Source organism: Aquarana catesbeiana, linkage group LG11, assembly GCF_042186555.1.
Source record: "Aquarana catesbeiana isolate 2022-GZ linkage group LG11, ASM4218655v1, whole genome shotgun sequence".
Lineage (NCBI taxonomy): Eukaryota > Metazoa > Chordata > Amphibia > Anura > Ranidae > Aquarana > Aquarana catesbeiana.
The window spans coordinates 212862540-212887687 of record NC_133334.1 but is presented as its reverse complement, the minus strand read 5'-3'; the positions used below and the strand labels follow the sequence as shown (position 1 = coordinate 212887687).

Here is a 25148-nt window from a genome sequence, read left to right as displayed (position 1 = left end):
ATTATATTAAAGTATAATTTAAAATTATATTTAACTTTATTATTACTACTACTGGGGGGTTGAAAAACTCCCTGCAAACAGTATATAGAAGTGATGACAGGTCCCTTTTTAATAAAACATGAGGGGTCTAAATTGACCTCTAATCACCACCCACCACACCACCCCTGTGTGCAGTAGAAGGAGATCTGAGTTTGGTATTTTTTATAATTGTGTTTATTGTTTAGGTGTTTTTCGTAACTGTACAAAAAGCAAAAAAATGTTAATATATAAAGTAGAATACATTCTTAATATTTTGATGGGTGTTATATGACAATTCTCTATGCAAGAGCACACTTCTTCCATAGGCATTATCCTTACCTCCTTCATCTGTAGGCAGTTTTACAAAATCATCAATTCTTCCAACCTTCTTAAAAGAGGAACTTTTACAGCGCCCCCTTGATCCCTTATATGGGTAAAGCTTTTCGGTTACCAGTCCTCCTTTACATAAAAAAAAAACAGAGAGATAATAAATATAGGTAAGCGGTAAGGTAAGTAACTTGGTCACGGACACTGAAGCGTAATTATATGTGCCAGGCCTCTACTTACTCACTTATCATGATTTCAAATAGGTAAAGATATTGCCAGATATGTAAGACAATCTTATCTAGATAATTCTGTTCAAAACCACTCCTGGCCATTAATCGCTAATCCATGTAAAGGTGACTCTGTTGCAAGTTCCCAAAATGCGGCCTGCAAAATCTACAAAACTGCAAACTTCAATATGAACCCCATTAAAATCAAAGAGAGTTGAATTATGAAATTCAATTCTCTCCATTTTCAAGGCTAATAAGTAAAGGATTATTAAACAAAGGGCTTGGGGAGTTGGGCGCTGCCAGGGGGGACATGTGCCAATTAAATTATTTTTTCTTTAAAGTGGAGCTGGAGACTGCCATTTTGTTAAAGCCCAGTAGTTACTTCATTATTGAAAACTCTATCTCTCGCTTTGGTTTTAAATACTACTATATATAACTTTCTTCATATACAATCAGCCTTGATTGTATGCTATAGCTCAGTTAGAGAGGAAGTTTGACAGAAGCTTTACAGTTCTGAAATTCACAGGCTGCCAAAAGGAGGGAATATCAGGGAGATAAGATATGATACTATCCATGTAAGTTTAACTCTTTTGTGTCTTCCTGGCAGCAGAGTTTGTCCTATCATTCCTGTTGCTTTCTTTCCCATTTAGCAACAGTAAATTTTAAAGCCGTCAGCTGATCAGCCTCTGGTGTCTTTGATTTTAGGCACAGTGCAGAGAATAGATAGCAACTGAGCATGTGCAGAGCAGGGTGAGACAGGGCCTGACTGGATTTTAACCACTTCAATACCAGGCACTTAGACACCTTCCCGCCCAGCCCAATTTTCACCTTTCAGCGCTGTTGCAATTTGAATGACAATTGCGCGATCATGCTACGCTGTACCCAAACAAATTTTTTATCATTTTGTTCCCACAAATAGAGCTTTCTTTTGGTGGTATTTGATCACCTCTGCGGTTTTTATTTTTTGCGCAACAAATAAAAAAAGACCGAAAATTTCGAAAAAAAACAAGTTTTTCTTTGCTTCTGTTAAATTTTTTTGTAAATAAGTACGCTTTCTCCTTCAATAATGGGCACTGATATGGCTGCACTGATGGGCACTGATACGGCGGCACTGATGGGCACCGATGAGGTGGCACCAATGAGGTGGCACTGATGAGGTGGCACTAACGGGCACTGATGATGGGCACTGATAGGCGGCACTGATGGGCACTGATAGGTGGCACTGATGGGCACTGATAGGTGGCACTGGTATGCGGCACTGATGGGCACTCATAGGTGGCACCGATGGGCACACATAGGCGGCACTGATGGGCACTCGTAGGTGGCATTGATTGGTATATATGGGTGGCACTGATGGGTACTTATGTGTGGCACTGATGTGTGGCACTGATGGGCACTGATAGGTGGGCACTGATGGGCACAGATGGGCACTGACAGGTGGCACCGATGGGCAATGACAGGTGGCACAGATGGGCAATGACAGGTGGCACAGATGGGCAATGACAGGTGGCACTGATAAAGCATTGCTGGGCAGATCTGGGCATATCATTGACATAATAGTGCCAATCAGTGCCCATTTGTGGGCACTGATTGGCACAGATTGGGCACATGTGGATGGCCATGGGGTACATACCTGGCCATCCACGTTGCCCCTTCCCTGGTGGTCCTAGTGGCATCCCTGGTAGTCCAGTGGGGTGATCTGAGGGGGGGCTGCGCTGATAAACAATCAGCGCAGACCCCCCCTGCCAGGAGAGCCGCCGATCGGCTCTCCTCTACTTGCGTCTGTCAGACGCGAGTGAGGAAGAGCCGATCAACGGCTCTTCCTATTGACAGCGTGATCAGCCGTGATTGGACACGGCTGATCACGTGGTAAAGAGCCTCCGCCGGAGGCTTTTTACCAAGATCAGTGTAGCGGTGTGTCAGACTGACACACCGCTCCACCGATCGCCGCGATGCGCGCCCCCGGGGGCGCGCTGCGGCATGTTATCCTGCTGGACGTCATATGACGTCCAGTCAGGATAACAGAACCACTTCCCGGACGTCAATCCGCTATAGGGCGGGCGGGAAGTGGTTAAACAGTAGAGGCACTTATTTTTGATGTTTTACATAGCATTACCTGCAAAAGGGGCCAGCCTGAAGTGATCTATCAGGACTTAATTTTCTGACTATAGTTCCAGTTTAAATATCTTTCGCCAGGGAGCAGTCCATTTAATAACGCATAAAACAAAAGATGAAAAATGCTCAATTCCATAAAATAACGTGTGGGGAATGCTCTAATTCTATCTGTGTATGATGTACTAAAGCAAAAGTTACATATATACCATGAAAAAAGTACCATTTAAAAAAATACCATTTGAATTGCTTCTAAATAAATGACAATTCCGGACCACTTGTTCTGTTTGTTAACAAAATGGCCAAGGTTCCCTTCAACAGCCATACCAGACCCTATCCTAGATAAGAAAAAACAAAAAAAATGAAGTAGGGTTCCCCCTAATAGTCTATACCAGACCTTTATTCTTGATCGGGGTCCTGCATGACATTTAACCGCTTGCCGACCGCCTCACGCAGATATACTGCGGCAGAATGGCACGGCTGGGAAAAACCCCGTACGAGTATGTCTTCCCCTTTAAGACCCCATCGCCGACGGCCACGCGCGATCGTGTGCACGAGAGCCAACACGGGGATTTGTGTGTGTAAACACACAAATCCGGGTTCTGTCAGGGGAGAGGAGACATATGGTTGTTCCTACTAGGTAGGAACAACCATATGTCTCCTCCCCAGTCAGTCCTATCCCCATATAGTTAGAACACATCTAGGGAACACACATTTAACCCCTTGATTGCCCACCAGTGTTAACCCCTTCCCTACCAGTGACATTTACACAGTAATCAGTGCATATTTGTAGCGCTGATTGCTGTATAAATGTCAGTGGTCCCAAAAATGTGTCAAAAGTGTCTGGGGTCTGTCTGCCACAATGTCGCAGTACTGCTAAAAAACGCAGATCACCGCCATTACTAGTAAAAAAAAAAATAGCTATAAATCTTTCCCATAGTTTATAGACGCTATAACTTTTGCGCAAACCAAACAACATACACTTATTGCAATTTTTTTACCAAAACTATGTAGATGAATATATATTGGCCAAAACTGATGAAGAAATTTGTTTTTTAAAAAATTTTGAGGATATTTATTATATCAAAAATGAAAAAATATTGTTTTTTTTCAAAATTGTCGCTTTTTTTTGTTCATAGCGCAAAAAATAAAAAACACTGAGGCGATCAAATACCACCAAAAGAAAGCTCTATTTGTGGGGAAAAAGGACACAAATTTAGTTTGGGTACAGCATTGCATGGCCGCGAAATTGTCAGTTAAAATGACGCAAATTGTAAAAAGTGCTCTGGTCAGGAAGGGGGTAAAATCTTCCAGGGCTGAAGTGGGGGGCCCCATGCAAAAAAACAAGAAAGAAAAAGCGTGGAGTCCATGGCCATATTTAGTCAATGACATCACAAGGGATTCCCCAATTTTTTGTTTGCAGTTTGTTGCCAAGGTGAGAATGTAATTTCTGGTGAGAGTCTGTTGGGACTGTATTGTACCAGAATGTTTTGTCAGCAGTTGTCATTCATCATGGTTGACATGTATCTACAGTGCTGAACAGCATGATTGGTGATGGATTTACACTGTGGGACATGTTTTTTTTATAAAGGACATTGTCAAATGTGTGGTCTGTCTATTTTCTTCTACTATGTTCCCCTTACTCATTCATGTAGGGGGGCTGGATAATTGTGGGCCCCTTATTTTTATTGGCTTCCAGATTCTGATAAGTCCTCCATGCAGACCTCCACATTCACTGGACCAGGGATGTGGAAAAAAGGCCCTTATCCCCCTGGCAAGGTACCATCCCCAGGTTGAGGGCATGTGACATGGTATTGTTTAGGAGGGAGTGGCATACACTTGCTGCCCCTCCCTTTCCTGGACTGCCAGCTTGCATGCTCAGACGAGGGTCTGCTATAGATTTTAAAAGGGGGTGGGGCTCATGCTTTTTTTTCTTTATTTACACAATTATTATGGAAAAAACACAGTGTGGGGTTTACATGAAACCATACCACACCCTTATCCTCGATACAGGGTATGCTATGGATTTTAAGAGAGAAAGCAAGCTTTTCTGTGGGGTTTTTTTTTTGCATTTTTTTGGGGGAACCTCATTTTTTTTTATTGCACAGTGTCCTTGGTTGTTATAGTACACCATAACAACCAATGACTATGTGGCCACCCGTGTGCTAGCAACCAATAACTCCATCAGTTGCTAGGACGCAGGCACCGATCAGCCTACACAGTATCCTTAGTTGTTAGGGCACAGGCATCACAGCAGAAAGTTGACATTTAGTAGTGGTAGTACTACTTCCTCCAAATTAATGACTTTCTGTTGCAGCAACAGCCAAGGTTCGCATGGGTGAAAAGGTCAATTCTAGCTATTTAGTTTGCCCGGTTACCAAATTCTGAGCATGCAGAGTTCAGTGAGAATCCTGTATAACCGCAAACCCAAACCTCATCCCTAATGACTAGTAAGATTTTTTTGTATAAAAGTATAAAACATATTTATGTCTCACCTTCACGTTTTACAACTGTAAATGCATCCCAGGCAAACCCTCCAGTACATCCAGCATCACATGGACCGCAATCTATAATTTCTGGAAGTAGAAAATGAACAGAATTAAAACATGTGAAAAAAATATGGATAAGGAATTTATGCCAGAAGGCAAGAGCATGGATAAGACCACTACAAAGACAAACTTACATCCTCTATTACATAATATTTAAATTTTCATAAATACACACAATGACGTATTATTAGTGAATTCTATGTAAATCTCATCTTTTTATTTAGATTGGGCCTCGGTTAAATAATTTGTTGGCTTGATATGGCACTGGGAAACTTCCGAGCTGAAATTTCTCCCACAAGAAAGGAAGGTACCACTCTTTCATAGACTGACACAATATTTCTGTCTGTCTCTAAACCACAGCCCTTGACTAGGGATGAGCCGAACACCCCCCGGTTTGGTTCGCATCCAGAACATGCAAACAGGCAAAAAATTTCCTCGAACACATGAACACCGTTAAAGTCTATGGGGAACATGAATAATCAAAAGTGCTAATTTTAAAGGCTTATATGCAAGTTATTGTCATAAAAATAAGATGACGCTATGGCGTATGGCATAGCTATACGCTATGATGCATAGTGTCATCCTTCCGCGACCCGGGACCAATCTACGGATGATCCACGCTGTGCCTCTCCTACCCCGGCCTGCGACACTGGAATCCACCGGTGCCGCTAGACGGGAACTACCGAGAACACCACAGCACACAAGGATCACCCCCTGTGGAGCCCTGCTGCCTACCACACGACCTACCCGGACCATTTTTATTGATGTGCCTGTAGTTGTCATACTCAGAGTGAGTGCATCTCTACTATGATTAAAATGTGTGTGTTTTAAATACTGCACTTAGGTTGGCTCTGCTTTTCTTCTCTTTATGGGTATTAAGGGGAACCCCGCGCCAAATTTTTTTAAAAAAATGGCGTGGGGGTCCCCCTCAAAATCCATACCAGACCCTTTAGGTCTGGTATGGATTTTAAGGGGAACCCCATGCCAATTTTTTTTTTTAAAAAAGGCGTGGGGTCCCCCCAAAAATCCATACCAGACCCTTATCGGAGCACGCAACCTGGCAGGCCGCAGGAAAAGAGGGAGGGATGAGAGAGCGCCCCCCCCTCCTGAACCGTACCAGGCCACATGCCCTCAACATTGGGAGGGTACTTTGGGGTAGACCCCCAAAGCACCTTGTCCCCATGTTGATGGGGAGAAGGGCCTCATCCCCACAACCCTTGCCTTGACCCCCAGATCCCGCCCCCCATGTGAATTGGTAATGGGGTACAAATGTACCCTACCATTTCACAAAAAAAGTGTCAAAAATGTTAAAAAAGACAATAGACAGTTTTTGACAATTCCTGTATTAATGTCTTCTTCTTTCCCCGCGTCTTCTTCCATCTGCTTCTGGTCTTCCTTCGGTGTTCTTCTTCTTCCTCCATCTTGTTCTTCCCCCGCTTCTTCCTTTATTTTCCTCTTCTTCTTCCTCCGGTCTTCTCGTTCGGCATCTGACAGGTTGCGTGCTCGGATAAGGGTCTGGTATGGATTTTTGGGGGGGACCCCCACGCCATATTTGTTTAAAATTTTGGCACGGGGTTCCCCTTTAAAATCCATACCAGACCTGAAGGGTCTGGTATGGATTTTGAGGGGGACCCCATGCAATTTTTTTTTATTTTGGTGTGGGGTTCCCCTTAATATCCATACCAGACCTGAAGGGCCTGGTATGGAATTTGGGGGGACCCCCAGTCATTTATTTTTTCATTTTGAATCGGTTCCCCTGTGGGGGAATCCCATGCCGTTTTTTTCAATGACTTTTATGTATATTGCTGGGACTAGGGATGAGCCGAACCCCCCCCCCCGGTTCGGTTCGCACCAGAACCTGTGAACGGACCAAAAATTCGCACGAACGTTAGAACCCCGTTGACGTCTATGGGACTCGAACGTTCGAAATCAAAAGTGCTCATTTTAAAGGCTAATTTGCATGGTATTGTCCTAAAAAGGGTTTGGGGACCCGGGTCCTGCCCCAGGGGACATGTATCAATGCAAAAAAAAGTTTTAAAAACGTCCGTTTTTTCGGGAGCAGTGATTTTAATTAAGCCTAAAGTAAAAAAAAAAAAAAGTGAAATATTCCTTTAAATATCGTACCTGGAGGGTGTCTATAGTATGCTTGTAAAGTGGCGCGTGTTTTCCTGCACAAAATTTCATTTTTAAAGGAAAAAAGTAATTTAAAACTGCTTGCGGCTTTAATGTAATGTCGGGTCCTGGCAATATGGATGAAAATCAGTGAGACAAACGGCATAGGTACCCCCAAGTCCATTACCAGGCCCTTTGGGTCTTGTATGGATATTAAGGGGAACCCCGCTCCCAAATTAAAAAAGGAAAGGTGTGGGGTCCCCAGGCCCTATATACCCTGAACAGTAGTATACAGGCAGTGCAAACAAGACAGGGACTGTAGGTTTGTTCTTAAGTAGAATCTGTTTGTAATTTTGAACTGGTACATTTTTAACGTGTTTAGCTCCAGCCAAAAAATCTATTTTAAGCTTTTTGGAAAACCTAGGGAAGGGTTATCACCCCTGTGACATTTGTTTTGCTGTCTGTGCTCCTCTTCAGAAGATTTCACCTCACTTTTTGTCCCAATGACAAATGTTTTTTGAAAATTTGGGGTTTTTTGTAAAACAAGGATTGGTGATAAAGCATCAGTGGAAAGGAGAAAAGTTTTTCCCATATTAACTCTTACAGAAGAGAATTTCCCTTCCTAGGGGTAGATTTCATCTCACTTCCTGTTTCCTTCCGTTTGCAAGTAGGAGTCGTTTGTAAGTTGGATGTTTGAAAGTAGGGGCCTGCCCTATATACTCAGCAGAAATTTGGGCCTTAGGTGTTGTTGTGGCCACAACACTGTAAGCCCTCACAGGGCCCTGCTGTGAAATATTAGATCAAGAATTGTAATTACATGCCCCTGTTGAACAGGGGCAGAAAAATTGGGCCTTTGGTGGTGGTGCTGGTGCCACAACACTGAAAGTCCTCACAGATACTCTTGGTGGGCTCAGAAACGGGCCCTGCTGTGAAATATTAGATCAAGAATTGTAATTACATGCCCCTGTTGAACAGGGGTAGAAAAATTGGGCCTTTCGTGGTGGTGCTGGTGCCACAACACTGTAAGTCCTCACAGATACTCTTGGTGGGTGCAGAAACGGGCCCTGCTGTGAAATATTAGATGAAGAATTGTAATTACATGCCCCTGTTAAACAGAGGCTGAAAAATTGGGCCTTAGGCACTGGTGCTGGTGCCACAACACTGCACCACCTCACAGATACTCTAGTTGGAGTGCAAGAACTAGCCCTGCTGCAAAGAATTGCATCAAAAATTGTAATTACATGCACCTGTTAAACAGGGGCTGAAAAATTGGGCCTTAGGTACTGGTGGCGGGACTGGTGGCGCCCAGAACCAAAAATGTTCTTACAAGCTATCATCGTGATCATTGAGGAAGAGGATAATTACTCAGTATAACAGGATAGTCACTCAGCACCAGCACAGGCAGTCTTTGAAGGGATCTGACATTTCAAAAAAATTTATTCGGTTACATCAGCATCAGGTGCTTGGTAGCTGGTGGTGATCCAAGACTGATTCATTTTTATGAAGGTCAGTCGATCGACCGAGTCGGTGGACAGACGCACCCTGTGATCGGTTACAAAGCCTCCAGCAGCACTGAATGTGCATTCCGAAAGAACGCTGGATGCAGGACAGGCCAGTAGCTCAATTGCATACTGTGCAAGCTCTGGCCAGTGATCCATCCTCAAGACCCAGTAACCCAGAGGATTTTCGGTGGGAAAGGTGTCTAAGTCAGATCTTGCCCCTAGGTATTCCTGCACCATGTAAAATAGACGCTGGCGATGGTTGCTGGAACCGATCATACCTTGGGGCTGCGGACTAAAAAATTGTCTGAACGCATCGGTCAGACGGCCACCTTCTCCACCGCTCCTTCTTTGACCAAAGCCTCAGCAACACGTTGTCCAGAAACAGGAGTTTGTAACCTCCCAGTCTCTGGGAACCCGTTGCACAGACCTTTCTGCAAGGCCTCCCGAAGATGTCTCATCTTCTGCTCCCTCTGTGACGGCAAGATAAGGTCCGCAACCTTACCCTTGTAACGTGGATCAAGGAGGGTTGCCAGCCAGTATTGTTCCTTCTCCTTAATACCACGAATACGAGGATCCTTCTGCAGGCTTTGCAGGATCAGGGAGGCCATGCAGCGTAGGTTTGCTGAGGCATTCGGTCCGGAGTCCTCTGGGTCACTAAGGACGACATGATCCACAGCCACCTCCTCCCAGCCACGTACAAGTCCATGTGTTTCTTGGGATTGTAAATGATCCCTTAAAGACTGCTGCTGATGCTGAGTGCCAGGCTCCACCTCCATACTGACACAATCCTCCTCCTCCTCATCCTCTTCCTGCGTGATCGGCGGGCACGCAGGAACACTGTCTGGATAAAGGGGGCCTTGAGAGCTAAGGAAGTCCTCCTCTTCCTGCCTCTGTTCTGCCTCAAGTGCCCTGTCCATTATTCCACGCAGCGTGTGCTCCAACAGGTGGACAAGGGGGACAGTGTCACTGATGCATGCACTGTCACTGCTCACCATCCTCGTGGTCTCCTCAAATGGTGACAGGACAGTGCATGCATCCCTGATCATGGCCCACTAGCGTGGGGAAAAAAAACAAGCTCCCCTGACCCTGTCCTGGTGCCATAGTCGCACAGGTACTCATTGATGGTCCTCTGCTGCATGTACAGCCGCTGCAGCATGGCCAACGTTGAGTTCCACCTGGTGGGCATGTCACAGAATAGGCGGTTCTTGGGCAGGTTAAATTCCTTTTGGAGGTCTGCCAGCCGAGCACTGGCATTATATGACCGGCGGAAATGCACACAGACTTTCCTGGCCTGCCTCAGGACATCCTGTAAGCCCGGGTACCTGCCCAAGAACCGCTGCACCACCAAGTTAGGGACGTGAGCCAAACAGGGCACATGGGTCAGTTGTCCCTGTTGGAGGGCCGAGAGGAGGTTGGTGCCATTGTCGCAAACCACCATTCCTGCCTTAAGTTGGTGTGGCGTCAGCCACCTCTGAACCTGCCCCTGCAGAGCTGACAGAACCTCTGCCCCAGTGTGGCTCCTGCCCCCAAGCACACCAGCTCAAGCACCGCATGGCATCTTTTGGCCTGCATACTTGCGTAGCCCCTTGAATGCCTACAGAGCACCGCTGGTTCCGAGGACAAAGCACAGGAAGAGGCCATGGAGGAAGAAGAGGAGGGGGTGATGGAGAGAAGTGTGTCAGAATCATTAGTAGTGGCATTTTGGAGGCGTGGTGGCGGAACAACCTCCAACACTACTGCACCTTGTCCTGCATCCTTTCCAGTTGCCAGCAGAGTCACCCAATGCGCGGTGAAACTTAGGTAACGTCCCTGTCCATGCCTGCTGGACCATGAGTCAGCGGTAATATGCACCTTACCGCTGACCGCCCTGTCCAGCGAGGCATGGACATTGCCTTCCACATGCCGGTAGAGAGCTGGAATCGCCTTCCGTGAGAAAAAGTGGCGTTTGGGTACTTGCCACTGAGGAACCGCACATTCCACAAACTCACGGAAGGGGGCAGAGTCTACCAACTGAAAAGGTAGCAGTTGAAGTGCTAGCAATTTAGCCAAGCTAGCATTCAACCGCTGGGCATGTGGATGGCTGGGAGCGAACTTCTTTCGGCGGTGCAACAGCTGGGGCAGAGAAATTTGCCTGGTACAATCTGACGGTGTACCGAAAGCAGATTGCCCACAAGTACTTGGCTGTGACACACCTAATTCTACACCTTCATTCCTCTCAGTGCAGGTCTCAGAGAGGACTGAAGGTATAGTGGGGTTGGAGATCTCAGCTGATGAGGAGCAAGGAGAGGTCCTCTTTGTTCTTTGATGTGGGTCTTTTAGATACGCTTGCCAACGAACTGCATGGCAGGTCAACATATGTCTGGTCAAGCATGTGGTTCCCAAGCGGGAGATGTTTTGGCCATGCGAGATACGAGACATATGTTGCAAATAGCAGTGGTGCGATCTGATGCACTCGTCTCAAAAGAGGCCCACACCAAAGAACTTATGGAATAACGTGCAGAGACAGCAGCGCCCTGCACATGCGGAGCTTTGCGGTGTGATGCAGTCAGTGTGCTGCCCTTAGGCTGGCCCCTGGAGGGCATCCTGCCTCGTTGGTGATGTGCCTCCTCCTCCTCTCAGGCACCCACATTGAGTCAGTGACCTCATCATCCCCTCCCTCCTCATCACTGGAGCAAACCTGGCAGTATGCTGCAGCAGGGGGAGCATGACTGCCAGATTGCTGTCCTTCTTGGGCACCCCCTCTGTCCGTGCTCACGTTACTGGCTTCATCTAACTCAGTATCATCATCAGAGCCTTCTAAACACTGGGCATCCTCCTGGAGCATGTACCCAACACTGTTGTCAAACAGTTCGAGGGACTCCTCAGGAGAACATGGTGGGGCTAGGGAAGGAGTCACTGATGCCATTGAGCCGAGGGAAGAGGCCACGTTGGCAGCTGCTTTGCCAGACAAAGTACCCTGAACATGGGTGAGAGAGGATGAGAAGGATGAGGACGGCTTGGTCATCCACTCGACCAAGTCTTCTGCATGTTGCAGCTCAACACGGCCAGCTGCCGAAAAAAAGGCCAAGCGTGTCCCACGGCCACGTGCTGATGAGGATGCATCGTCTCCACGACCAGCACTATTGGCTTTAGACACAGAGCCTGCTTGCCCTCTTGTATTGGCTTGTGACTGTCTGCCTCTCCTTGTTGGCCTTCCAGACATACTAATGTTCTGCAGTGAGATATAGCTGCACTAAGCTGGGATATATATATATATATATATATATATATATATATATATATATATATATACACACACACACTGATACTGCAGCTAGCAAAATCAACTGCCTGCCTGTAGTATGAGAACACCACCAACCTTCTACAGGTAGCTTTAGCTGAACACTGCGCAGAGGTTGCACTACACTAACTTGTAGCTTTAGCTGAACACTGTGCAGAGGTCGCACTACACTAACTTGTAGCTTTAGCTGAACACTGTGAGGAGGACGCACTACACTAACTTGTAGCTTTAGCTGAACACTGTGAGGAGGACGCACTACACTAACTTGTAGCTGTAGCTGAACACTGTGCACTACACTAACTTGTAGCTTTAGCTGAACACTGTGCAGAGGACGCACTACACTAACTTGTAGCTTTAGCTATACACTGTGTAGAGGTCACACTACACTAACTTGTAGCTTTACCTGAACTCTGTGCAGAGGTCGCACTACACTAACTTGTAGCTTTAGCTGAACACTGAGGAGGATGCACTACACTAACTTGTAGCTTTAGCTGAACACTGTGAGGAGGACGCACTACACTAACTTGTAGCTTAAGATGAACACTGTGCACTACACTAACTTGTAGCTTTAGATGAATACTGTTCAGAGGACGTACTACACTAACTTGTAGCTTTAGCTGAACATTGTTCAGAGGATGCACTACACTAACTTGTAGCTTTAGCTGAACACTGTACAGAGGTCACACTACACTAACTTGTAGCTTAAGCTGAACACTGTGAGGAGGATGCACCACACTAACTTGTAGCTTTAGCTGAACACTGTGCACTACACTAACTTGTAGCTTTAGATGAACACTGTTCAGAGAACGCACTACACTAACTTGTAGCTTTAGCTGAACACTGTGAGGAGGACACACTACACTAACTTGTAGCTTTAGCTGAACACTGTGCAGAGGTCACACTACACTAACTTGTAGCTTTAGCTGAACACTGTGAGGAGGTCGCACTACAATAACTTGTAGCTTTAGCTGAACACTGTGCACTACACTAACTTGTAGCTTTAGATGAACACTGTGAGGAGGATGCACTACACTAACTTGTAGCTTTAGCTGAACACTGTGAGGAGGACGCACTACACTAACTTGTAGCTTTAGCTGAACACTGTGCAGAGGTCGCACTACACTAACTTGTAGCTTTAGCTGAACACTGTGAGGAGGACGCACTACACTAACTTGTAGATTTAGCTGAACACTGTGAGGACGCACTACACTAACTTGTAGCTTTAGCTGAACACTGTGAGGAGGACGCACTACACTAACTTGTAGCTTTAGCTGAACACTGTGCACTACACTAACTTGTAGCTTTAGCTGAACACTGTTCAGAGGACGCACTACACTAACTTGTAGCTTTAGCTGAACACTGTTCAGAGGATGCACTACACTAACTTGTAGCTTTAGCTGAACACTGTGCACTACACTAACTTGTAGCTTTAGCTGAACACTGTTCAGAGGATGCACTATACTAACTTGTAGCTTTAGCTGAACACTGTTCAGAGGATGAACTACAATAACTTGTAGCTTTAGCTGAACACTGTGCAGAGGTCACACTACACTAACTTGTAGCTTTAGCTGAACACTCTGAGGAGGACGCACTACACTAAGTTGTAGCTTTAGCTAAACACTGTGCAGATGTCACACTACACTAACTTGTAGCTTTAGATGAACACTGTTCAGAGGACGCACTACACTAACTTGTAGCTTTAGCTGAACACTGTGAGGAGGACGCACTACACTAACTTGTAGCTTTAGCTGAACACTGTGCAGAGGTCGCACTACACTAACGTGTAGCTTTAGCTGAACACTGTGAGGAGGACGCACTACACTAACTTGTAGCTTTAGCTGAACACTGTGAGGAGGACGCACTACACTAACTTGTAGCTTTAGCTGAACACTGTGCAGAGGTCACACTAAACTAACTTGTAGCTTTAGCTGAACACTGTGAGGAGGACGCATTACACTAACTGTAAATAGTCTAGCTGCCTGACTGTGGTACTAATAGGATCAGAAGAACACCAGCAATTTTCTTCAGGTAGCTGTAAATACTGTAACAACACAAGCCTGCCTGTCAGTAGGAAGATAATAACAGGAACAGATCTAGCTAAACTGAATACAGTGTATATATATATATATACATATATATATATATATATATATATATATATATACACACACACACACACACAAAACACCTGGGATGCATATATATATACACAATACACTATAAGTGCAGCTATCTCACCGACTGTCCTGCCTAATCTATCTAACTTAAATCAAATGACACTGTCTCTCTGTCTGTCTCTCAATGCCGGAACACACACTACACAGGGCCACCGTGGAGGCGGCCTTATATAGTGTGGGGCATGTACTAAACCCCCTGAGCCATAATTGGCCAAAGCCACCCTGGCTTTGACCAATTAAAGCTCTCTCTAAAGACGGCGCTGTGATTGGCAAAGCATGCGGGTCATAGTGCATGCTTGGCCAATCATCAGCCAGCAATGCACTGTGATGCTGCAGTGAATTATAGGCCGTGACGCGCCACACGAATTTGGCGCGAACGGCCCATATCGTTCGCAATTCGGCGAATGGGCGAACAGACGATATTCGAGTCGAACATGGGTTCGACTCGAACACGAAGCTCATCCCTAGCCGGGACCAACAATTCATTATAGCCGCGAGTAGTTTTAAATGACTTTTCTTCCTTTAGAAATGTCATTTTGCTCTCAGACTGTTCTAAACACAGGAAACATGCGCCACTTTACAGGCATACTAAAAAAAAGTTACATACGAAATTTAAAGGAATATTACACTTTTATTGGTTCACTTTAAGCATTATTAAAATCACTGCTCCCGAAAAACGGATGTTTTTAAAACTTTTTTTTTTGCATTGATACATGTCCCCTGGGGCAGGACCCAGGTCCCCAAACACTTTATGACAATAACTTGCATATTAACCTTTCAAATTAGCACCTTTGATTTCTCCCATAGACTTTTAAAGGGTGTTCCGCGGCTTTCGAATTTGCCGCAAACACCCCAAATTGTTCGCTACTCGGCGAACGGGCGAACAGCCAATGTTCGAGTCAAACTCATGTTCGACCCGAACATAAAGCCCATCCCTACCCATGACAACCAGTGGTGTAACTCACTAGAAACTAGTCAAAAGAAAAGGCACCAAACCCTACCCCTTGTGGACCTTATTCAGAAACACTGGTGATTAAAATATTATGGATAATGAATGGTACTTAATCACGGACATTACTTGTAAATTCCACCAAAAGAAACAACCCCACATTTTCCCTACATTTAGCAATAAATTGTTAAACTACATTATAGCCCTATTATAGCATGATAAAGCATTCCCCCAATGAAATATACGTCACTTCTGTGGCTAAATCATTTTTTTTTTTTTGCATTAAGGCAAACATCCATTCATTTTGAATATTTAAAATCTAACCTTGGACATAGAAACATTCATTTAAATATATTCCGTAATAGCTGTAGCATACGAACTCCATTATGTGCACCCAAATGCCTTTGCAAACCCAGATACTAAGTAGCAGTGACATCATCACTATGCTGCACATAGCTTGTACAGACAGCAGAACTGTGGTAGGGACCCAGCAGGCCCACCCACTCCTGAGAGAGTGAATACAGGACCAATCATCCTGCACAACTATGTCTATTTCTTGCAAGCACCAGGAACTCTAAGCCCGGGTTCACACCTATGCAAATTAGATGCAGCTTACAACGCATCCAATTCGCAGGACATTTTAAAATATATTCATATGAATGCATCTGGTTCACATATGTGCGTTGCATTCGCACTGCGCATTGCACAAAAAACGTGTGCGTTTTTTGGGCATTGCGTTGCGAATTACAAGCCGAGTATCTTCTATGGGAACGCATCTGATTCGCAGATGCATTGCGTTCTGAACATGGATTTTCTCCTTCTCCTCACTACACATCCCCCTCCCCCCCTCTCCCTCCCCTCTCCCTCCCCTCTCCCTCCCCTCTCCCTCCCCTCTCCCTCCCCTGTCCCTCCCCTCTCCCTCCCCTCTCCCTCCCCTGTCCCTCCCCTCTCCCTCCCCTGTCCCTCCCCTCTCCCTCCCCTGTCCCTCCCCTCTCCCTCCCCTGTCCCTGCTCTCTGATCCGCAGCTGAAACGCAGATGAACCTTTGAACAAGTTATTTTTATCTCCCCAGTGAAACCTGAGCTTCAGTTTGCACCGCACATGTGTGAAACCGGGCTGAACATGGATTTTGAACAGAACATGCGTTCTGAACATGGATTTTCTCCTTCTCCTCACTACACATCCCCCTCCCCCCCTCTCCCTCCCCTGTCCCTCCCCTCTCCCTCCCCTCTCCCTCCCCTGTCCCTCCCCTGTCCCTCCCCTCTCCCTCCCCTGTCCCTCCCCTCTCCCTCCCCTGTCCCTGCTCTCTGATCCGCAGCTGAAACGCAGATGAACCTTTGAACAAGTTATTTTTATCTCCCCAGTGAAACCTGAGCTTCAGTTTGCACCGCACATGTGTGAAACCGGGCTGAACAACGTTTATTTTTACAGACAGATTAAAGATAGTATAATATTTAAGTGAAAGTTCTTCACTATCAGACTTACGTTGAACTGACAAATTCATTGGATTTCCACGAATTCCCCACAGTGCCTCAATGTTTGCAGTAGAAGCAAAAGCCCAACATGAACCACATTTGCCCTGCAGATATATATTTAAAAAAGGAACTTAAACTTAATTGAGAAATGATGTGAAATAACAAGCCAATCCATATTCAGGAAGTAGTAAGATGGTGTTTAAAACTGACAAATTAGCAAATAGTGTGAATATACAGTATACACTATATTACCAAAAGTATTGGAACGCCTGTTTTTACCTGCACATGAACTTTAATGGCATCCCAGTCTTAGACCGTACGTAGGGTTCAATATTGAGTTGGCCCACCCTTTGCAGCTATAACAGCTTCAACTCTTCTGGGAAGGCTGTCCACAAGGTTTAGGAGTGTGTCTATGGGAATGTTTGACCATTCTTCCAGAAGTGCATTTGTGAGGTCAGGCACTGATGTTGCATGAGAAGGCCTGGCTCACCGTCTCCGTACTAATTCATCCCAAAGGTCAAGACTCTGTACAGGCCAGTCAAGTTCCTCCACCCCAAACTCGCTCATCCATGTCTTTATGGACCTTGTTTGTGCACTGGTCCAAATCATTTGGTGAAGGGGGGATTACGGTGTGGGGTTGTTTTTCAGGGTTTGGGCTTGGCCCCCTATTTCCAGTGAAGGGAACTCTTAAGGCGTCAATAAGACATTTTGGACAATTTCATGCTCCCAACTTTGTGGGAACAGTTTGGGGGTGGCCCCTTCCTGTTCCAACATGACTGCGCACCAGTGCACAAACAAGGTCCATAAAAACATGGATGAGCGAGTTTGGGGTGGAGGAACTTAACTGGCCTGAAGAGACCTGACCTCAACCCGATAGAACACCTTTGGGATGAATTGGAGCAGAGACTGCAAGCCAGGCCTTCTCGTCCACATCAGTGCCTGCCCTCACAAATGCGCTTCTGGAAGAATGGTCAAACATTCCCATAGACACACTCTTAAACCTTGTGGACAGCCTTCCCAGAAGTGTTGAAGCTGTTATAGCTACAAAGGGTGGGCCAACTCAATATTGAACCCTACAGACTAATGCACCGTACACACGGTCGGACATTGATCAGACATTCCGACAACAAAATCCTAGGATTTTTTCCGACAGATGTTGGCTCAAACTTGTCTTGCATACACACGGTCACACAAAGTTGTCGGAAAATCCGATCATTCTGAACGCGGTGACGTAAAACACGTAGTCGGGACTATAAACGGGGCAGTAGCCAATAGCTTTCATCTCTTTATTTATTCTGAGCATGCGTGGCACTTTGTGCATTGGATTTGTGTACACACGATCGGAAATTCCGACAATGGATTTTGTTGTCGGAAAATTTTATAGTCTGCTCTCAAACTTTGTGTGTCGGAAAATCCGATGGAAAATGTGTGATGGAGCCTACACACGGTCGGAATTTCCGACAACAAGGTCCTATCACACATTTTCCGTCTGAAAATCCGACCGTGTGTACGGGGCATAAGACTGGGATGCCATTAAAATTCATGTGCATGTAAAGGCAGGCGTCCCAATACTTTTGGTAATATAGTGTATGTATTACACATGCAACAATGGAATCATGGGAAGTTAGCAATTCGATAGAATAATGAAAACAGAATAATATACATGTATGAGAAAAATATATTACACACAATAGTTTATGTGAAAGTATTAAATCTTATTCCTGTACTTTTGCTGTTCAAAGGAAAGCTGGCTATTTGTGTCCTAGCAGCAATCTTTGAGTGGCACATGGTATGGATAGGGGTTAATAGATTTAATAACAAATTAGTTGAATATGGTTTTAACTAAAGCATAGAGACCAAATAAATACAATTTAGCATGAATGGGGAGCAGTGCTTAAAAAAAAGCTTATAATGTGATATAATAGTAAAGTAGAGTCCGCTGCCAACAATAGTAAATTAAGGTGATAACAAGATTTAAACCTTGGGATGTGGGATCTATACCCAACAGAGGTCAAACCATATATTAAGTGCAGGTATATAGTAGAACAGAAAAAGTTTTGTTCTGGGAACAGGATTGGCCTACTTGGGTGCAGGTATGAAAAGTACAATAGCCCTAAAAAGAAAATGTATTGAGATGAAAGAAATAGACCGGATAGCCTTTGATTTACCATACAATTCATGTTGTTACAGTTTCAAACATAAGTAAAGATTCAAAAGATATTAAAAGTATAAAAGTTACACAAGGATCGGATGAAAGAGACTTCATGTTAGGGGGTATCTTGTGAACATCAGAAAAATATATTATATTGGATTAAACATTTGCTGACTTCAACCCCGATAATCTTTCTCAATATTTTATTGCTGAGCCTTCATACGCATCATGGTGGATTATTATTTCCTCTGGAAAGCTGAGTTGGCAATCTAATAAAATCTAAACATATGTTGGTAATTTTCATATTTTTCACTTTACATTCCAAAAAATGGTACAGATGACCGTGGTACATTACCACCACACAGATCATTGTTCATGTTTATACAGTAGGTGAATGATGTTGCTGAAACAATTGCTTACTAATAGTGATGGGCTCGGGCGTGTTCGGATCGAGCCCACCAGGAAGGCGGCACTGCACACTGCCAATCATAAGCAGCGTTTGTGTGTGTGTGTGTGCAGCTGCCAGTCAGGAAATGCCTCACTGCCTATGATTGACGATGTGTAGTGACGGCTTCCTGGCGGGCTCGATCCGAACATGCTCAAGTCCATCACTACTTACTAAGTATTCTGACAAAGCATGCCTTTTGATATGGTTTGTGTATTTCTAACCTGGTTTTTGGCTTCTGAAATGACACCTGCTTTGCGCCAGTCACATGAATTTTGTTTTGGTGGGGCCTCTATTTCGTACTCTCTCAAATTGTCTGGAGGCAGTGCATCAACTAGATTTAAATGGTATCCTGCAAATTCTTCATCTATAAGTACATAACAAATTTTAAAAAAAAAGGTTCAATGAAGAGATGATTAATTAGCAGAAAAAAATGTTAAAGAGCAATGGCTATAAAAAAATATCACCTGTGAGGTCACTAAATTTTGTGACACCATACGTTGCTGTCCCCAGTTCCTCCTTCTGTAAACGTTTTGCCTCTTTCAGGTTTTTGGAGAATATTGATAGTCGATATTGAAACTCTGTAACAAAGGTAGTTCATCAGTGCTGCCTAATATACAGTACTAGAAATTCAGTCTATATAGAAAAAAATAAACCTAAATTAAATCCCTTAGCTATTATAACTAGGGTTGCACCGATACTGTTTTTTTATCGGCGAGTACGAGTACCAATACTTTTGGTCAGGTACTCGCCGATACCAAGTACCAATACTTCGGTACTTTGCGGCAATAGAAAAAAAATTGGCGCAAATCACACTGCAAAGACATGTGTGTATGTGTATGTGATTGGGGAATAAATGTATACGACAGCTCCCTACATCTAGGTGAACCGGGGGTTCCTAGGCTGTGGGCCCCAATCTCTGCCACGTGTCATTCACTATAAATCACTGGCACTGCAGCCCCTGAGCTGAGCAATGTAATATAAAAGATTCCACTTTTTTGCCTATTCCCAACTTCTCTTTCTCTACTGAATACACATTACTTATAATGCAGACTAACTGTTTGTATAACAGCCTGATACAACAATGGGGTGTTATTATAATAGAAGACTCAGCAATCATTAGTAATCATTACAATACAGCTAATACACAGCACTAGCATTGCTCACATCTCCTGATCTGTCACAACACAAGCCTAGTTAGGTTTCACAATTCACCTCAATACACATTCTGGGCTGATGGCATCACTTTTCACACAACCCAGTTTACTTGTGTTTATGTTCAACCATCTACTCGTTAAAATTGGGCTGGTTTACTAAGCAAGTTGGGAACCTGCATACAGGAAATTATTTGAAAATCCACTTCCCTTATCCATTCCTGCCTGTGTGCGTAAAAGGATTAAAGGGCCATCTAGTCAATTTAAACAATGTTAAAACTCACAGTACATATCTGGTAGAAAATCAGGGTTGCTGGAGGTTCTCACAGGGCTGGAGAAGTTCCAGGAATATAATGGGTATAGGGTGGAAGGGATGTCAGCTTGGGGGCGGACTGTCTCTACATCTCCTCCAGCCCTGTGAGCACCTTCAGCAGCCCTGATTTCCTACCAGATATAGTATCTCACAAAAGTGTGTACACCCCTCACATTTTTGTAAATATTTTATTATATCTTTTCATGTGACAACACTGAAGAAATGACACTTTGCTACAATGTAAAGTAGTGAGTGTACAGCTTGTATTATGCCCCGTACACACGGTCGGACTTTGTTCGGACATTCCGACAACAAAATCCTAGGTTTTTTTCCGACGGATGTTGGCTCAAACTTGTCTTGCATACACACACGGTCACACAAAGTTGTCGGAAAATTCGATCATTCTGAACGCAGTGACGTAAAACACGTATGTCGGGACTATAAACGGGGCAGTGGCCAATAGCTTTCATCTCTTTATTTATTCTGAGCATGCATGGCACTTTGTCCGTCGGATTTGTGTACACGCGATCGGAATTTCCGACAACGGATTTTGTTGTCGGAAATTATATCCTGCTCTCAAACTTTGTGTGTCGGAAAATCCGATGGAAAATGTGTGATGGAGCCTACACATGGTCGGAATTTCCGACAACAAGGTCCTATCACACATTTTCCGTCGGAAAATCTGACCGTGTGTACGGGGTATAACAGTGTAAATTTGCTGTCCCCTCAATATAACTGAACACACAACGATTAATGTCTAAACCGCTGGCAACAAAACTGAGTACACCCCTAAGTGAAAATGTACAAGGCCTCAGGTGTAAATGGGGAGCAGGTGTGTTAATTTGGTGTTATCGCTCTCATTCATACTGGTCACTGGATGTTCAACATGGCACCTCATGGAAAAGAACTCTCTGAGGATCTGAAAAAAATAATTGTTTCTCTACATAAAGATGGCCTAGGCTATAAGAATAATGCCAAGACCCTGAAACTGAGCTGCAGCACGGTGGCCAAGGCCATACAGCGGTTTAACAGGACAGGTTGCACTCAGAACAGGCCTCTCTATGGTCGACCAAAGAAGTTGCAGAGTGCATGTACTCAGCGTCATATCCAGAGGTTGTCTTTGGGAAATAGATGTATGAGTGCTGCCAGCATTGCTGCAGAGGTTGAAGGAGTGGGGGGGTCAGCCTGTCAGTGGTCAGACAACACGACACACACTGCATCAAATTGGTCTGAATGGCTGTCATCCCAGAAGGAAGCCTCTTCTAAAGATAATGGACAAGAAATCCTGCAAACAGTTTGCTGAAGACAAGAAAACTAAGGACATGGATTACTGGAAGCATGTCCTATGGTCTGATGAGACCAAGATCAACTTATTTGGTTCAGATGGTGTCAAGCGTGTGTGGTGGCAACCAGGTAAGGAGTACAAAGACAAGTGTATCTTGCCTACAGTCAAGCATGATGGTGGGAGTGTCATGGTCTGGGGCTGCATGAGTGCTGCTTGCACTGGAGAGCTACAGTTCATTGAGGGAACCATGAATGCCAACATGTACTGTGACATACTGAAGCAGAGCATGTCCCCTCCCTTCGGAGACTGGGCCGCAGGGCAGTATTCCAACATGATAACGACCCCAAACACACCTCCAAGACAACCACTGCCTTGCTAAAGAAGCTAAGCGTAAAGGTGATGGACTAGTCAAGCATGTCTCCAGACTTAAATCCTATTGAGCATCTGTGGGGCATCCTAGTGTAGCCCCCTCTGGTAGGTAGGTAGGTGCTAGTGTAGGTTTTTGTGTAAACTGCCCGTGCAGGTAAATTTAAGCAGGCCTATGCTGTGAGCTAGGCCGGTTTGTTTGGTCTGGGGGCAGGGGATTGGTTTAGTATAGCAGTAGGTGACTGACATGTACTTCAGCTCTTGTGCGCCTCCTCTGTTTCCAGGGAGAATGTTCTGGAAAAGGGGCAGGGTAGAGAGCTGGAGTGACATGGGATGCATGTAAGGAGCTCTGACCAATCCCCAACTAGGATTGGCAGGGGGCAGGCCTCTTACATATACCCATGGTCAGCCTGCTGAGGGAGGAGTTGTCGGCTGGATGAACTGGATTATGGAGCTCCGGTGAACTCTATGCCCAAGAGGGTTAAGGCAGTGCTGGAAAATAAGGGTGGCCACACAAAATATTGACACTTTTGGCCCAATTTGGACATTTTCACTTAGGGGTGTACTCACTTTTGTTGGCAGCGGTTTAGACATTAATGGCTGTGTGTTGAATTATTTTAAGAGGACAGCAAATTTACACTGTTATACAAGCTGTACACTCACTACTTTACATTGTAGCAAAGTTTCATTTCATCAGTGTTGTCACATGAAAAGATATAATAAAATATTTACAAAACTGTGAGGGGTGTACTGAATTTTGTGGTAACAGCAGTGGGGGAAATCACATGAGGTTCTGTCATAAATCACACCGCATTCCTGTTCAAATTGCAATACGATTCTTTGCTGTGCAATTTGCGCCCATTAATTTCGTATTGACGCAAATCGCACCATAAAGTATCATTTTTGGTATCGGGAGCATTTGGACGAATACCGATACTAGCTCAAATGCCTGGTATCGGTGCATCCCCAATTATAACTATCAAAAATAAAAACATATGCATGGTATGAGAAAGCATCTATTTTCCATCTTGCAGTTCAGAATAACAGGTCATTACAAGGTCATTAATATACAGCAGTTTGGAGGTTAGAGTTAGGTTGGAGATTAGTTTAGGATAAGGTTAGCGTTGGGTTTTAAGGGAGTTAAGTATTAAATTAAAGTAATTGTAAAGTAAAACCGTTATTTATGGTTTCAGTCAGGTTTTTATTGCTGTCTTTGTCCTTGCTGGGGAAATTCACCCTCATTATTGCTCTTGGTTTCCATTGTTTCCAGTACAGAAAGTGATGGGTAATCAAAATTTTTGAATTTTGTTGTTACAGGAACAATGGGGTCTCCTGCTCTGGTGACAACTGATGGGACTAAAAACAAGTATTTTTTCCACGTACATCTTAATATTAATGTTAAGGTTGAGCGTTAGCAATTAATTTTCAGAGATAAGTTAAACGTTAATGTTAGGGTGCAGTTAAGTTAGTTTAGGTTATAGTCAGATTAAGTGTTAGGGGACAGTTAAAGCAGAACTTTGCCAGTTTTTAAGCTGAGGCTCAATAGCTCACAGAGGATGTTACATGGAGGCAGAAAACCTTACAGAAAAGTAAGAAACAACTTTGTGAAAATAGATTACATGGCCTTTAAGCAGTGAATGTGTATAGATTATTTTGTAGAATAAGGTCATCATATAGTTGTTTTAAGTCAGAAGACCTTATTGATATAATTGTAAGCGACTCAAAGGGGTTGATTTACTAAAAGCAAATCGGCTGTCCAGGGGCGTACCTGCGCGAGGCAAAGAAGGCGTTTTTGTTGGGTGGTATTTTTCACAGGGGCGGCACCACTTCCTAGACAGAAGGACTGCTATGTGCGGGCTGTCAGCACTCTCCTGGGACACTCAGCTCCCAGACCCACCACCACCTCTTCAAAACTCTGCAAGAGCAGCTCCAGGGCCATGAGAGAGGAGTGTGAGCTCTGGGCCAGGATGCCGAATGCTGGCTCACCTGGTAGGGTTTCCCCATAGTGGTAGGTACAGCAGCAAGAGATCACTGAGCCCTGTCTGGGCCACTAAACAGTCACTGCCATTTAATTCATTCTTCTCTATAATAATAGACGCTGTGCCGGTCCCCAAGTCTTATGGGATCCTCCGCTGGCCAACTCCATGCACAGCTACAGCAGGAGCCGGGGGACTACATCTCCAGCCACAGCCACTCCATCACCGAGGGGTGCAGGGCTGCACTGACAGCCAAGACACACTCCCGCAGCCTCTGGTGAGAGCTGTAGAGGGGGCTGTGGGAGCTGTGGAGGGGGCTGTGAGAGCTATGGAGGGGGGCTGTGAAAGGTGAGAGCTGTAGAGGGGGGGCTGTGAGAGCTGTAGAGGGGGGCTGTGAGAGGGGAGAGCTGTGGAGGGGGCTGTGAGAGCTGAGAGCTGTGGAGAGGGGCTGTGAGAGGTAAGGGCTATGGAGAGGGGGCTGTGAGAGGTAAGAGCTGTAAAGAGGGGCTGTGAGAGGTGAGAGCTGTAAAGAGGGGGCTGTGAGAGGTGTAGAGGAGGGGGGCTGTAAAAGCTGTGGAGGGGGGCTGTGAGAGGGGAGAGCTGTAGAGGGAGGGCTGTGAGAGCTGTAGAGGAGGGGGGCTGTAAAAGCTGTGGAGGGGGGCTGTGAGAGGGGAGAGCTGTGGAGGAGGGCTGTGAGAGCTCTAGAAGGAGGGCTGTGAGAGCTGTAGGG

General features: G+C 44.9%; 1 protein-coding gene across 1 annotated transcript in view; it reads right to left on the bottom strand.

Moving 5' to 3' along the window:
• Positions 1–25148, bottom strand: part of LOC141112428 (cathepsin W-like) — a 69654-nt gene that overhangs the window by 32099 nt on the left and 12407 nt on the right. The window contains exons 3-7 of the mRNA XM_073605272.1: positions 19792–19905; positions 19549–19691; positions 16738–16831; positions 5180–5260; positions 358–477 (exon numbers count right to left, since the gene is read on the bottom strand). Coding sequence (XP_073461373.1) covers positions 358–477; positions 5180–5260; positions 16738–16831; positions 19549–19691; positions 19792–19905 — 552 coding nt within the window. The remainder of the gene's footprint in view (positions 1–357; positions 478–5179; positions 5261–16737; positions 16832–19548; positions 19692–19791; positions 19906–25148) is intronic.